The 16,757-nt window shown below is 45.8% G+C and overlaps 1 protein-coding gene across 7 annotated transcripts in view; it reads right to left on the bottom strand.

Moving 5' to 3' along the window:
- Positions 1–16,757, bottom strand: part of USP54 (ubiquitin specific peptidase 54) — a 2,840,272-nt gene that overhangs the window by 958,115 nt on the left and 1,865,400 nt on the right. For all 7 annotated transcript variants that reach the window (XM_069610693.1, XM_069610692.1, XM_069610695.1 and 4 more), the window contains 2 exons: positions 8,645–8,772; positions 7,821–7,994 (listed from right to left, as the gene is read on the bottom strand). In XM_069610693.1, coding sequence (XP_069466794.1) covers positions 7,821–7,994; positions 8,645–8,772 — 302 coding nt within the window. The remainder of the gene's footprint in view (positions 1–7,820; positions 7,995–8,644; positions 8,773–16,757) is intronic.

Here is a 16,757-nt window from a genome sequence, read left to right as displayed (position 1 = left end):
AGAAGGTGTCATATTCGTCATAATTGTCAATCACCAAACCCTAGCTCAAGAAGATACATTATGGGCGGTTTTGATGCGTCACAAACTGATAGTATGATTTTCCTTTTGTATATATGACACTGTTGTAGAATGTTCGCTCTTCTTGCGTCTCACGAGGTCTGGGTGACACACGTTGCGAGACGTGAGATCCAGTCGGCCAACTGAGACTATTTGCTTTGCAATAAACCCTAGATTTTGGGAATTGAAATCTCATGTCTGTCATCTCAGTTCGTGTATGGTGATTGTGCCTTGTTTCAATGCGCGGGGGTCTTCAGGGCCTAGCAAACCCAGGTTTGTCATGAAAGAAACCATACTGGGCCTCACCAGTTCACTACCAACTGAATACCTGGATTACCAAGATGACTTTCAAAATTAGCAAGCAAAACCCTACCTCTGAACAGACCGTATGACTGCCAAATTGATCTGGTACCTGGAGCTCAAGTTCCCTGCAGCCAGATTTACGCCCTAACAGAACAGGAAAACCAGCATCTAAAAACCTACCTCGATCAGTATCTAGCAAATGGCTTAATTCGTCCGTCCTGGTCCCCTGCATCCTCGCCCCTCTTTTTTGTGCTAAAAAGGAGGGAGACCTGAGAACTTGCATTGACTACAGAGCACTTAACCAGAGCACAGTTAAAAAAACGGTCCCCGAGCTCTTGGATCAAGTCAAAAACGCTCAGATATATACAAAACTAGACTTACGAGGGGCCTACCATATAGTAAGAGTCAAAAAAGAAGACGAGTGGAAGACAGCCTTTCGCACGAAATATGGCCTTTATTAACATCAGGTTATGCCCTTTGGACTATGTAATTCCCCAGCAGCGTTTCAATTTTTCATGAATGACGTGCTCCGTGAACTGTTGGACGCCTGTGCTCTTGTCTATATTGATGACATTCGTATCTATTCGACCACCAAGGAGGACCACGTCAACCATGTCCGGCCAGTTTTGGAGCAACTGCAGCAACACTGGCTATATGCCAAATTGGAGAAATGCTTCTTTCATGTGACAGAGGTAGAATTCCTTGGCTTTATTCTCACACCACAGGGCGTACGCATGGACATGTGCAAGGTGGACGCTATCCTCAACTGGACCTCACCGACAGCCATAAAGGGAGTACAGAGTGTACTTGGGTTTGCCAACTTTTATCGCCAGTTCATTCCCGGGTTCTCCCAGATCGTCCACCCAATCGCCTCTTTACTACAGAAAAATAAACAATTTAATTGGTCCGTAGAGGCAGAGAAAGCCTTCCAGGATCTAAAACAAGCATTTACCACAGCACCAATTCTACTGTATCCTCGACCAGAACTACCATACGTGGTCGAAACTGATGCTTTCAACATAGCAATGGGAGCAGTCCTGTCACGACGAGACCCCGAAACAGGTCAGATGCATCCCGTGGCATTCTGGTCTCGCAAGTTTTCAGCCACTGAATTGAATTATGCAATCACTGATAAAGAACTGCTAGCAATTAAGGCAGCGTTCAAAAAGCACATTATCTTCTTGGAGCTAGACATACAGTCACTGTCATCACGGATCATCGCAATCTACAATATCTGAAGACCGCTAAAGCGCAATCATCATGCCAACTCCGCTGGGCTCTCTTCTTTGCGGAATACAACTTCGTCATCACCTATAGTCCCGGAGTATGCAATCGAAAAGCGGACACCCTGTCTCGCATGAGTGAGGGAGAAGAGGCATTCACTACACCAGACCCCGTGGCCATCATCCCAGAAGGACAAATCCAAGACATGATTGCCACAACCACCACTCTAGACAACTTAAAATCTGACCTGCAACCCTTGATGAGTCCACCAGCGCAAAAGGAATGGCTAGGGAAGGGAGACCAGGATACGATCGTGGACAACCGACGATACTACCAAGGACGATTGTACATCCCAAATAAGAAATGACAGAATCAAATCATCCCAAACTATCACGATTCATTAGTAGAAGGGCATCCAGGAATAGCCAAAACCCAAGCTAAAATAAAGAAAAATTACTGGTGGCCAACTTGGCGAAAGGACATTTTCCAGTCATCGCAACCTGTGGCACCTGTGCACAACACAAGTCCCAAAAACAAAGTCCTGCAGGTCTGCTACATCCTTTAGAAGCACCCCCAGCACCTTGGCATAAGCTATCAGTAGATTTTATTACAGACCTTCCCTCCTGTAACGGATAGAATACCATCTTAGTCTTCGTAGATCTGTTTTACAAAATGGCCCACTTTATTCCTCTGAAAGGTCTCCCAACTGCTTCTACTCTGGCTACCATGTTTTTGGAACAGATTGTCTGGCTACACGGGTTCCATCAATAGTGATATCAGACGGAGGAACTCAGTTTGTCTCTGCATTCTGGAAAAGGTGTTGTAAAATTGCCAAAATCGACCTCCTGTTATCTACAAGCCATCATCCCCAAATCAACAGCCAGACCGAACGGACTAACCAGACCCTCGAGCAATACATAAGGTGTATGCTGCAACAAACCGAGGATACCTGGAAGGACATACTTTGGTTGGCAGAATACGCATTTAACAACTCCATTCACAACAGTACGGGACAAAGCCCATTCTACATAGTGTACTATCGACATCCGTTTTCAACCCACTCCAATCGGGTGTGGCAGGCATGCAGGCATGCTGAACCTGGTGGGCGTGGCTTCAGAAGCTCAGCTATATAAGCTGCTCCATCCTTAAGGCCAGTTCTTTGCGTTACTGTGCACTTGCGTGCAACGTGACGCTCACCGCTGCTTTGACCAGTTTACTTACCTTTGAAACCAGGCATTCTCCTGCATACTCCCCTCCAGGAAACTGATGCTTCATCGCTTCATCTGCAGACTCATCTCCTAACATCCAGTGATCTTGATCCCGACGCCGCAGCACAGTACTCTGCATCCAGGAACTCAGACCCTATGAAGAAGAAGAAAGAGAAGGTTAGAACATTCGTCCTAGGGCAGCGCCACATTTGAACCCTGCGCGCCCCCAAGTTAACAACTTACCAGCTACTGTACCGCTGCAGCTTCGTTCCTCATTCCCTCCGGCTGCCGCCTCGAGCTCCGCCGCTTCTGCCGGGCCGGCAACATCACCTGCAAGGGAAGAAAGCAAAAGAGCAAACATCAAAAGTGGAATGGACAGCAATACAAGACAACAAACTTTACAATACAACAAAAACAGACGAGGAAAGACAAAGGCAAACAGGAACACTTACCTGAAGTATAGTGGCTTAGTCGCAGCAGGACTGGACTACCACGTGCAAGGGACCAGTGAAGGAACTCGGTCCAGAACATACAAGCGCCCTTGCCAGAAGCAGCAGGACGTAGTACTCACCAAAAATAATCAACAGCAGCAGTCCCGAGCAGCATCACCTATTACCACCAGTCACCACATAAGCGCAGAGGGCGAAGTCAGACCCGAGCGACCTCACCCACGGGAGGGCTGCAACCGTGCCCCAAATGCCTCCGCAGAGACCAGGTGAGCGTAACAGATTCTCAGACAGATCCTTCCATTCATATCAGACAAGGAATGGGCCACACTTGTGAGGACTCTTATTAACTCCCGACTGGACTACGGAAATGCTCTGCTGACAGGAATTCCAGCCTTCCAATTACGTAGACTGCAAGTAGCACAAAATGCAGCAGTTAGATTAGTTTTTGGGGTGGCAACATCTTCCCCTATTTCTAACTTAAGATGGTCCTTACATTGGCTAGCAGTGGAGGAACGCATAGATTTTAAAATACTCTGTCTCATGTTTAAACGCGTGAACCAGCTAGCACCAAGTTATATGGTGGATACAATCAAGATTTATATTCCAGGCCGCCAACTATGCTCATGCGATAAGCTGCTGCTACAAGTGCCACGGTCTAGATACCTGAATAAAGGGGACTGAAGATTCAGATTTTATGGTCCAAACCTTTGGAACAGCCTCCCGAGAGCCATTCGAGAACAGAAAACTCGTATCTCGTTCCGAAAGGCAGTGAAGACCTATCTTTTCTGCTTATTGAATATTCCAAGCCTAGTTCTGATATGTGAAATTTTCTGTGTCAGATAGACGATTTGCAATCATTTAATACACTGGCGCCCAGATACGATTAATTTCGTCAGGTGCGTGATTATAAATAAATCAAATCAAATCTAAAGCCAGACTGACAGTCATGGAGACAACCAACAGATTCAGTGTGGAGGGTAAGCATAGCCAACTTCTCCAGGAGTTTGCCCAGGAAATGAGTGATAGAGATCGGGTGATAGTTTGCCGGAATGGAAGGGTCAGCAGAGGGATTTTTGAGCAGACGGTGTACAAGAGAATGCTTGAGATAAGTGGGGAAAACTCTAGTGGCGAAGGAGAGGTTGCAGAAGTCTGCCAAAGCTGGAGTTACAGAGTCAATGTTGTCCTTGATGGTTTTTGAGGGGCAAGGGTCCACCTGTTTAGAAGAGGCTTTCATAGACCGGACTTGTCTAGAAACCTCCTCAGGTGTGACAGCGGAGAAGGAGGAGAGAAGAGGGGTCATGATGGGTACGGCCAAGAAGGGCTCAAGAGATGATGGTGCCAGGGTGGGTACGGTGGAGAGAGAGGACAGGATGTCCTGTGTTTTGGTGGGTGAAGTGTGCAGCCAGAGCCTTGCAGAAGGCCTGGGTGGGTGCAATAGAGGATGAGGCTGTGGTAGGGTTGGCCAGTTCCTTGGCCACTTTGAAAAGTTTGGCCATGTAGTTGGATGCCGCAAAAATGCGGGCTTGAATATGGACTCTTTTCTTGGACCTGATGCAGTCTATATCACCTTTGCAGAACGTGGCAGGCCAGCTTGTCAGAGGGTGCACCTCAAGATCCCCACTTCTGTTCCACTGCCCTTCACTTGCATTTAAGGTCAGCCAAGTCGGAGTTATACCAAGAGTTGCACTTTTTGGCGGGCTTCAGTCAGATCCTCATGACAGGGGCAAGGTTGTCAAGAGTGTTGGAGATGGAAATGTGCAAGTTAGAGAGGGCTATGTCAGGGTGGGAGTCAGCCGCTAGAGTAGGTGGAGGCAAAGGTACCCACAGACACTTTTTTCATAGGTCGGGTGAACATGAAGATTGGAGGCAGTGCTGGGTGAGCCAGTGCTAAAGGAGAAGAAAGCTTCAAGAGAGAGGAGAGCATGAGAGAGAGAGAGAGAGAGAGCAAGAGAGAGAGAGAGAGAGCGAGAGAGAGAGAGAGAGAGAGAGAGAGATGTTTGACCGCAGTACCCAATGTTTCATTGACCGATATGGCAGCCGTGCCAAAGGATAGGGTTGCAGCTCCAACCAGGCATATGGAAATAATCTGCCACACTGAGCTCTAGGGATGGGCGCAGATAACCATGGATTACAGCTGTGGCAAGGAGATTCCTTCCAGCAGTCTCAGTAGGTCCAATTGGGAATTATGGAAGGAGGGCTGTGGGTCAGGGAGGAGTTTTACAGTCTTGGTGGTGGGCTGTAGTAGTGTCAGATTCGTCAGTTATCGATTGCCTACCTCTTCCTTTGCTCACTTTGACTTCCTGTTCTTTCCATGAATATTTATGTTACTCTTCGTGTCTTCAATTGTGCTTATGCAATTCCTTTGTTCAGAATTTGCCTGCTCGGTTTTCTGGCAGGCAATATCTGCCCCTTACCGTTGTCGCGCCTCAGTCTAGTTCATTGTGCCATATATATTAACAGTGTGCTGGTTCCTCTTTCAGAGGGCGGTCACTGTTCCGTTCCTGCTGGACCCATAGAGGCTTCATTCTTGTATTTAATTGTGTGTGCCTTGGGGTCCAGACACAGATGCCCACCCCTGCTGCTCCTTTCCATGAGCATTCAGATGGGGGCCCTGTAATAACAACCGCCTCAGAAGGTTAGAGTTTCCCCTGACCTTTGGAAAACTCTTCCCCATTCTACTCACACCACACGTGGGAACCTAATGTGTTTGTCTTGGTTGTATTCCCGGCCTCTTTCTGTTCACAGCCTTTGTTGACGGTCTGTAGTTATTGCCTATCCTTCCTTGTCTGCAGGACTCCTTGCACTCCCGTCTCTAGAACACTATTCTCCCCTAAGCTTAGAGGAAACATCTATGCCCTCAAGCTCCTGACACTGAGACGCTGTCACCTGAGTCGGACTGTAAGCATCTACCATAGGCAGTAGACCTCAATTGGGCCAACACAACTACACTTTACCATCTTTCTTGGAACATGTACCGTGCCTCCTCCCACTTACAGTAGATTCCTGATGTAACTGAAAACTCTGGACTCCCAGACCAACATTTGCACATTTCTGAGTAACTGCACAAGAGCATCTGACCTTGTTTGGAAAAAGCCAATGGCAGTAAAAGACGGCCATGCGCAGGACAGGAGTCCCAAAGCCCCCTGCCCCTTGCTTTATCACTTTTCACTGTGTGTTGGAGCCTCTCAAACTCTTAGGTGTCTTCTGCACACAAGTGGGATCTGTGGGAGAGATAAGGGGTAGAGGCGTAATATTTCTCACTTGCTCTCCCTCTCAATTACCACACCCTGCATCCCCATCTGATGCTGCCTCAGATACTACAATAGTTGTTCTCTTCCCTCTTACAAGTTCAGAGTAAGGTTCCCCTTACCATGTGTGAGAAAGCCACCCTGTCCTGTTTTTTTTTTTAAATTCAGGGACTGGTCGTTTTTTCCATACCCATTTTAAATTTCACAAAACTACAAGTTCCAGAATTCGCAGAAAATCATGACTGAATGACCTTCTCACACGTGACAAGGGGAAAGCTGAGAACAGTGCAAGTTAGCCCCAACATCTACAGCAATCAAGTGGACAACCAGGATGGAATTGGCCAAAGTCAGGATTATTTCCCATTATCACATATAATCCTTTATAAAAATGTATTAGCAGATGTTAAAAAATACTTGCTAGGAGAATACAATAACAAAATACATACAAAACTAAACAGATTATGTACAGATTATGTATGTGAAACATAAATAACGCATATCCTCTATTGTATATATTGCTACCTTTGTGTCATTTCCATATACAGATAGTCACTGATATAGCAAAGTTGGACACTGCCTATAATATGTATCAACACTGTACAGTTTAATATTTTGTAGCTTTCTAATGTACGGATTGTGTTCTCCCCATCAATGTTCATTTGAATATTAATTAAGAATGACAAGCTGATAAAGGAATAATCAACCATGTGTTTTTTTGAAAACACGCTTACTGGGATTTTTATGATCACTCTGTTCTACGCTTATGTACAGACTTTGGACCTGATCATGGTTTGGGCGGTAGCCCTTTAATACGGTGGTAACGCTATCGCCATCCCATTTAAGGGTCAGCCCAATACAGAGTATGGCCACATTTACCTCCAGTTCAGAGCTGGAGGTAAATGCGCTGGCAGACTGGCATTTTCTGCGCTATTAGCACCCCCCCCCAATCCCATTGGGTTGGACCCAATGGGGAATGGGCAATAACTGTTACCCTGCTACTCGTGATCCAGCACTAAACGCGCTGGACAGAGTAGCGGTAATGCTATTTGTCCTGGCGGTATTACTGCTGCGATACCGCCAGACCCGTGATCAGGCCCTTTGACAGAAATTCTCCTTCTCCTTATACCAAATTAACAAACATGGCTCTAGCAGGAAGCAAGCTAAAATACAACCTACATCAACAGATCACACGTCAGTACCACGTATTAATGGAACACCACCAGTGTTTCAATAATCATAAGACCATTCCCACATATAGCCACTATTGTATATCTCAGCACCTCTACACTCCTTTATAGCTCTACACCAGTAATTAAGATACTAGCAATTACCCTGGTTTTGCAGCTCATCCAGGTCCATGAATCTGCTGGGACGAGGGTTGAACCCCATAGCAGCCTCCAGTTCTTTTTCCCTTTTCCGTCGTAGCTCCTGCTCATGTGCCTTTTTAGCAACTTCTTCAGACAATTCATCCAGCTCACTTTTCAGAGGCAATGGAAAATCAACTGCTGCAATACAAAGGCAATGTACATTTCAGGTGGATAATCCATATTTCACGGTTTTTATGGGGCACCACTTATTTTTTAAAGCCTTTCCTCAATAACTTTCACAATGGTAATGAAGGGGGATCTAATCAAAATCTTTTCTCACCACTACTGCATCCATCCCCTCAATTAATACCATGCTTTTTGCTCTTGTCGTTACTACCATTGGAATGTATTCTCTTTTAGTTCAGAAAGTTGTTGCTACTTAAACAGCGCAGTTAAACAAAAAGGCCTTTGTGCAAAAGACAGTGCCCCAAGCAGCAAGTTTCTGTTGACTTCAGGCATGAATACAGAAAAGGAGTCAGCAAGACTTTTTACTTTACAGTGAGGAGCTGTGCATCATCCTGGAAGCAACTTCCCTCTCCTTTGGCATTTGCCTTTGAACGTGTAAAGGTCTGGACACCAAGCAAATACATCAAAATGTAATTGTTCAAAATTAGACTGAAGATTTAGCCAGTGCAAAATGTCTGTTTATTCAACTGAAGGAAAATACACAATTGTTCATTGTACCAAAAGCATGCGGTTTCTGTAGTACATAGATTTCATATGGGTCACTAGTATTCAATTACCCAGCAAACTATGAAACAGATAGGGGGAAAAGTCTCGCTGCTCACCAATGTTAGAAATCCGGCTGTTTGCCCATCTGGATGAATCCAATGCTTCCAAGGCACTGCTACTTTGAGATTTGGGGACACTGCGCCAAGCAGGCACAAACGCAGAAGGCCTTTTCAATGGATAATCCCTGAAAAGCAACACAAATCACAAGTAATCATGAAACTGTTATCAATGGCATTCCTCCTCATGGCCAACATCCACTTACTATTTCTGAGGAGCCTTTGTCAAAATTATAAAATGACTGTTAAAGGTAAGGGCACTGAAGCTCTCAACTGAAGTATCGAAACAGAATAATGAGAAAATAAAACCATACGAGCTACTATTTTATCCAAAGTTATCTTCATGTTGGCAGAAAATTCCAGGTGTAATATTATCATGGTGCTCAAATATTTCAGGGTGCTGGTAGATGACGCTTGTTGCGAGGAAAAAAAAATCGTTTTGCTGCTTTCTTCCAATTGACTTCTGTGAGGCACCCTTTCTCTTTAGCTTTGTTTTAAATCCTGTCTTGTCTTTTTGGAGGCAAGTAAAGCTTTCTGCATTACTTGTTGTGGTGACTCCTATTGCAATTCATCTTCTTCGCGTCCTAGAGGTGTCCTGAGCTAAGTCTTCTGATTTTTTAAATTTATTTGTGTATTCAACTGGAAGGTGTATGGAACAGATTCCTAAGCATCGCAAATGGCTGAAACTAAATCATGTGTCCAAAAGGGACCTCTGCATCCACAACCCCTTGCCCTTCCTCCACCAGACCACACAGAGAAGACTGCCCACAACGGATTCCTGAGTCTCAGAAGTGGTGTCTGGAGACATCAGTGTCGGGGTCGGTAAGTTAACATACCTTCCCCTGCCCCTTTGTCCATAGGGTTAGATGGTCATACATACTGTTCCTAAATCATCCTTTCTTGACTTTGGTCGGTAGAAACCTGGTCAAGGATCCCTTCTTATGCATATCCTAGTGACTGGGATTGGGATTGAGTGAGATTAAGTGGGATTGAGTGAGTTTACTTACCTGAATCTTTTTGACTTGTGTATCGTAACCTCTGGCATCGTCCAAAAAATAAAAAAATAGGGAGTAGAAATAGCCCCAATGAAAAATGGCAAATGGACATAAGACTGTGTGCCCCTGCTTTCACCCAAATAACGTTATGGATATGTTTGGCTCAGTAGTAAACATAGTACCAGAGGTACAAACTACTAGGATTACGGAAGAGGTCAAATGTATCTTTTAATGTTCATGAATAACTTGGTGCAAAGTATTTTAAACATTTCTGTTTTGCAGTTCAAAAATATTTTTTGTTGCATATAAAATACTTCCATTAGGTACAGGACTTACTTTTTTTATTCTCTAAAAACTAGTTTACCCCCAGATTTCAAAAATAGAGAGTAACATACTCCAACTGTAGATATATCATCTGAAACATGATGCAATGATCCAAGCATTAGGGCAAGAAATCCTTGGTGAGATTTTGTATCAGGTGACTGATATACAGCAGGAAAGCTCAACATCAAAACAATCATACAATGTGTACCTCCTCAGAGAACCGTGTTCCACCAGTTGAAACCTCCTCGTAGCTAGCCATGTGGCTGAAAATGGCTACATGTTGATCTTAAAAAGGTTCTTTATATTGTTTTCCAGTTATATGACTGCATGGGGTCCAGTCCCTATTTGACTATTGTATTTAGAATTCTCAGAGTCTATTTTAAGAGATGCTCCTGAATTATTGGATCTTGTACTTTGGAGCACCAAGAAAAATGTCCTGGACTGAGGGGGAAAAAGGAATCAAGCACATCTGTCTGGTCATCATGTCATACCTTTCCCAGTTCATCGAGAACCCTATGGTTAGTGATGTTTATTTTGGATATGTGTCTATAAAAGATATACACTAACATACATTGATAACATTACATAATTAGATCCATTTAATTTTAAAAGACCTAATGTTTTGTGAACCCTATGTTCTGTTACAGAATTGTGGTCCAGGGGATATTTGACCCTTGGCTGACCAGTCATGTTACATGAAAATCATATTAAAGGCAGGCTTGCTGTTTGACAGTGAGAGGCAGGGGATACTGGTACTAGGACCCGGAGGCCTCATCATCCGCCCAGGAACCAGGAAGCCTTATAAGCAGCTGCGGCGAAGCCCACTCTATGGGCTTGCCTGCTGTTTGGTGTGAACCGAAGGCCTCATCACCCGTCCAGGATCCCACATAATGCAGACTGCAGCTAAATCCCACAACAAAAAGTAGGTTTAGCAGGACACCCAACGAGTCTCCTGTACTCACGCATTCTCTCTACCTTTAGCTCAGCACCCATGCACATGCCTGACCACATGGGTAGCTAACTGGGACCCGGTCACCCTAGCCAATCTTCTTTTGGCCAACTGCACATGGCATTACACCCCCCTCTAACAATGTTCCCATACCTTGAACTTTGGTCTACCGAAGGTGTTCCCCACTACTACTACTACTACTACTACTACTACTACTACTACTACATGGGCAGCTGCAGCAAAGCTCACGCTTAAGCACCTGTTGTTGTGTGGTGCTGCCCTGCAGAGGACCCAGATGCTAGGTCCCACAGGCCTCATCAACCAGGAAGCCACATTGGCATCTGCAGTGATGCCGGCGCTAAGGGCATGCCTGTTCTTTGGCGCTGTTCATCGCAGAGGCGGCTTGGGAGAACACACACACTGATTAGACCCCCAGTGCCTCATGGAGCTTTTTCAGATCAATTAAGACTTCTTTGCTTCATCACACATGCTTGACAATCAGTTGTCCATAAGTACTCATCATTTTAAATTTTGCTTGGCTACTATCGGCTGGAGTACACAAGGCTGGTTGGAGATGCAGGAATTAATTGGGTCTACATTTAAAAGGAAGACATCTAACGCTAATAAAATGTAGTTTTAACCCAAACTATCTATCTATCTTTATCAAACTATCTGCTTATCTGATCAAAGTCTGTAAGGTTACTGCTCCTAGGACTATCTGGTGAGACCAAGGTCGAAGGAGGAAGTGTGGGGTGGTTTGACTTTGGCAGCCTGTTAAGCTGTCGGGGGGGGAGGTGGGGTTAATCAACTTGGCATTATGAATAATAATCAGCATAATTAATGTTTTTTGAAGGCATTACGCCCATTGGTACCAGTGTTTCAGCTGGAGCAATATGCAATATATGCCACACTGGTGGTGAAAGACTAAGTGTCTGATGCAGTCTTTGTGACACTTGTTTTAATCCTTTAATTCTATAGTTGTATAGTCTATCTATGTCTGCGTGCTTTATAGTGAAATCGTGTTGTTCAAATGTGTGTATGTTTTTTATTGTATCAAAATGTAACGTGGCTAAACGAAAAGCTACTTGTAACCTGTCTCCGCATAATATGGCAAAACAAAATTGTTGCTAAGCCATTAGAGGAAGCTTACGCCATAATCAATTAAATTGAAAATCAATTGTATTTATTACATGGTATGATATGGCATTTATAACGCGCCTGTAGACAGGTGCTAGGCGCCACACGACAAGGATGGGAAAACAAAGGGAGGAAAAAACGAACGTTCTTACTAGGCCCTGTGTCATTCAGATCGCGCAAGTGCAGGGAAGGGGAGAAGTGCCTGGGTCAGAGGGGAAGGGAAAAATGCAGGTAATCAATAAGTGCAGTCAGCAGATGATCATAAGTGCAGAGTGAAGGGACTGCAGGGTCGCAGGAACAGACCCTTAAGTGCTGTCGGAGACCGGAGGCAGTGCAAGGGCAACTGGACATGCAGGAGCCTGGACCAGAGTTCAAAGGGTATCCAGGTGACCAGTGCGCGGAGCAGTCGGATAAATCAGCGGGGAAGCAGAAGTGAAAAGGAAGGGCTTGAGTTGCTTCCGGAACCACAGGTGGTTCGGCTAAAGTTTGAGAGAGGCAGGGAGGTTGTTCCAGAGGGATACCCCAAACAAGGAGAGAGATCTGGCCCCAACTCTCTGCTTGGGGAAGCATTGGACCCTCAAAGAGTTGGAGGTGGATGAGCGGAGAGCTCGAGAAGGAAGATGTTTTGGAAGAAAAAGTTGGAGCTAGAGCGGTCCCAGGCCCCAGAAAGCCTTGTGTACGAAGCAGAGGGTCTTGAACTGAATCCTTGTGGTCACGGGGGCCAGTGCAGAGATTTCAGTGCTGGAGAGATAGAATCCCTGGGCTTGACGCAAAGGACAAGCCTTGCACTCCTGTTCTGGATACAGTGAAAAGGTCCCAAGAGTGGAGGCAGGCAGAATTAGAAGGAGGCTGTTGCAGTAGTCCAGCCCAGAGAGGACACAGCTCTGGAGACAGTGAGCTTCTGGGGGAAAGTGAAAAAAGGAAGAAAACCTCTGAGGAGGTGCAGCTGATAGTTTGACATTTTAGAGAAGTCAGCAATGCAAGGAGAGAAGGAGAGGGTGGAGTCGAAGATGACACCAAGGTTCTTAGCGTCACATGTAGGAGCAGGAAGTGGGCCCAGAGTGGGTGGTCAGAGAGAAAGGCAAAGAGAGGAAAGGAGGTGTCCCAATGAGGAGGATCTCCGTCTTACTGGCATTAAAGCAGAGATGGTTGGTGGCACACCATTCCTGAATTGCAGCCAGAAAGTATGGTATGAGAGAAGCAGCAGAGGTGGCTGAGGGAAGCCTGAAACACTGCTGGGTGTCATCTGCATAACACTTAAAATTGGTGCAGAAAGTAGCGATGTGGTGGGCAAGAGGTGCCAGGTATTGGTTGAACATCCAAGGAGAGAGGTTAGACCCCTAGGGAACACCACAAGTAGAGAGAGAGAGCGAGAGATGGAAGAGAGGAAAGACCCCAGTTGGACCTGGAAGGGTTGTCAGAGAGAAAAGAGGTCAACCAGGCCGGGGCCTGGTCAGTGATACCCAGGTTGTCACTGAGGCGTTTGAGCAGGATGGCATGGGTGACCATGTCAAAAGCAGAGGATGGATCGAGGAGAATGAGAACAGGAGGGAGATTGGAGAACAGGTCTTCACAGGTGTTCAGGGGAGTAGTTTCCGTGCTTCTGGCAGCTCTGAAGCCAGACTGGTGGTTGTGGAGGCAACCAACAGATTCATAATACAGATTAAGCTGGGAGATGGCCTGCTTTTCCAAGAGTTTGCCCAGGAAAGGAGCAATGGAGATAGGGCAATAGTCGACAGGAAGGATCGGCCAAGGGCATCTTTAGAAGGGGGTGCACAAGGGAGTGCTCAAGCGGAGAGGGGAAACTTTCAGTGGCAAAGGAGTGGTTGCAGAAATCGGCCAAGGCTCGAGCAAGGGTGTCAATGTCGTCCTTGATGGTAAGAATAATGATAGTATTGATGTCATAGATACCACTAGGAAAAAGGGTGGGGCATCTGCTACCAGTCACTGTTTTGTTCAATGACCTAGACATTCTCCAAATTACTGATTTAGATACTGTGAGTAGCACTACTAATGCTATGGCATTGGTGGAAAAGGTGGGCAGTAAAGATCCTGATAAGAATAAGAGCGAATAGTAGAGATTCAGGATTGTCAAGCCCTGAAATCTTATTGTCGATATGTATAAGTGTTAAGTTTGAAAGGAACTCTTGAGGTAGCAGATAGATTAGATAAGATCCTTTATTCTTAGTCTTCCATCAGGTACATCAATAGGAGATAGGAAGGGAACTGAGGGAATGGAGCCCACTGGCTCCCACCAACGAGGCTACATCACAGTAACTGCCACAGGTGGAACACTCAGGGTCTTGTGAGAAACCTAAAGGTGTCTCACTTACTAGTCCCCGGGGATCTGTCATCCAGGTGGCCAAGACACAGCCATAGCTATTGGATCCAGTTCCTGGGGGTGGACCAGTGCGCAAGGAACAACTGGATGGGGGTCCTCGGGGAGTGGAGGTGGGACATCAATGGGTGAGAAGCAGTATGCCCCTTCCTATAAAACCTTTTTCCTATCCTACCCTGTAGGACACTCATACACTCTACCCCCTGCCCTCCTTTCTGACACAAACACTTTCGCACACCACGAAAGACAACGGACAAACACCAGAGCCGTTTACCTGACATGTCCCACCACAAGGGTCAGGCAATTCACCACAATCACACACATCTGACCGCCCTTTCCCTTCCCCACAGGGATAAAAGGTGGAGCAAGAGAGCACAGTATGAGCATGGCAGACCTCACGACGAGAGAGCTAACTCAGCACGGCGGTTCATGGGGAGGAGAAAGACAGCACAAATTGAGAGGGTGACAAGGAGAGAAGCAACCTTACCCTTTCCGAGCCAGGCCTGTGAAACCTCCACTGAAGGAATCTTAAGACCGCAAACAATAGCCAGCATGTGTTGCAGCAGATGTCAACAGTAAATGGGGCCCTCCTCCGCTGATAACCAAGCCAGGGAGAGACGCTTGACACCGTGGTACCGGCCTTGACTCAAGAGACAAGAAAGGCCAAGCTGTTCATCACAGCAGGTGAGGCGAGGAGAGAGCCGGTAAGAAACCGAACTGTGTTGAATGAAAGTAGAAAACGGCCAAGTGAAGAAAGCACAAAGAACTGTTTATACGAAAGGGGAAAACAAGCTACAGAGTAGTCAGGCACCACGTGCGTGCTCACTCGGGAAACTCTGTGCGCCTACCCAGTTGTTGAAACTACCCTTACCAGAAGGCATTGCGAAAGGCATGAAAGGGGTTAAAGTGGTCATACAGGGGTCTAATAAAATCCTCTGTACAGTCGAAAGTCTTTGACCGACAGATGATTGTAAAGCTAAGGGAAGTGAATCCTGCATCATAAGAACTGTTAAAGAAATGGTGTGATTAGCAAAGTTGGTGAGTGTGAACCTGACAGAGGGATGCTGATAAAGAGGGGGTGAAGCCAAAAATCCCAATGAATAGTGCGTTGACAAGAGTGAAACCGGCAGATGGATGTCCACAGTGAAGTATTTAAAAAGACATTAAGACTTGTGAATCTCACAGATGAGATTGTGTTGTAAGCCTTAGTGAACCCGACGGAGGGAAGGCAAACAGTCGAGAGGGGTCTGAGCCCGGAAAAGGGGGATCCAGAGGTGAAAAGCCATCACGCATCAAAAAAGGCCGTAGTGAATATGACGCAGGGAAGGCAAGCATTTGAGAAGGGTCTGAGCCCAGAAGACAGGGAGCCATGGGTGAGAAGCCATCACCCCACCGACACAAGAATGTAACAGAGAAATGTTTTGAATACAAGCCACGGTGAACCTGACGGAGAGAGGCTGATATTCGAGAGGGGTCTGAGCCCGGAAGAGGAGGACCCAGGGGTGAAAAAAATATCATCTCCAGTCCAATCAGGAAAGAACTTTTGTTTATTATTTTGGAGCCATCAGTTCCTCAGAAGCCAAAAACTTAACTATTGAAAGTCCTGATATTGCTAAGATCTTTGTAGTGGATCGGAGCCCGAAAGAGGGGGATCCAGGGGTGAAAAGGCATCACCCAACATACGAGCAGAAAGGAACTTTTGTTTATTATGTTTTAATACATCAGGTCCTCGGAGGCAAGAGACTTTTTGTAGAAAAGAGACTTAACCACTGAAGGCTCTGATAGCTGAGAGCGGAACTGTTGGCTCGTGCTGGGAAAGATCGAGCGTGTGCTGGGCTCCAGAGTTCCGCCTTGTCCTGTGCTCAAGATGTGGGGGGAAAGAGACCCTGATTACCGCATCTTGACTTATTATTTGTGAACACTTTTTCCTTATGATCCCCATCGCACACTCTTTGTTTGTATTTAGCGTAAGGCTTGGCCATAGGTTTTTCTTAGTATAGGTTCTTTGATTTTGACAAGACGCCACTAGGACTACCTTAATATTATTTAATGGTTGTAGCTTGCTCCCATCTTAGATTTAGGTTTAGATTAGGCGTTTTTCCAACCCGCATATAGAGTTTAATAAACACACTGGAACTGTGATCACTTGTATCTGTCTTTACTGTTGCCACCATGAGTTCCTTACAGTCTCAAGCATACTAAACATTCCAGCACTCATACCAACATTCCACTGATGACCTCACACATACAGACACCAGAGGGAACAGGGACACAACAAGAAGCAAGAGGGAAGGCCCAGTCTTAACAAGGGGAAGGCGAATCCTAATACAAGATCCTAATAACAAGCTATAGGAGACAAATGGCAGCTTA

The sequence above is a fragment of the Ambystoma mexicanum genome, chromosome 8, assembly GCF_040938575.1.
Source record: "Ambystoma mexicanum isolate Mex_15411 chromosome 8, UKY_AmexF1_1, whole genome shotgun sequence".
Classification (NCBI taxonomy): Eukaryota; Metazoa; Chordata; class Amphibia; order Caudata; family Ambystomatidae; genus Ambystoma; species Ambystoma mexicanum.
This window is presented reverse-complemented; position numbering and strand designations above follow the sequence as displayed.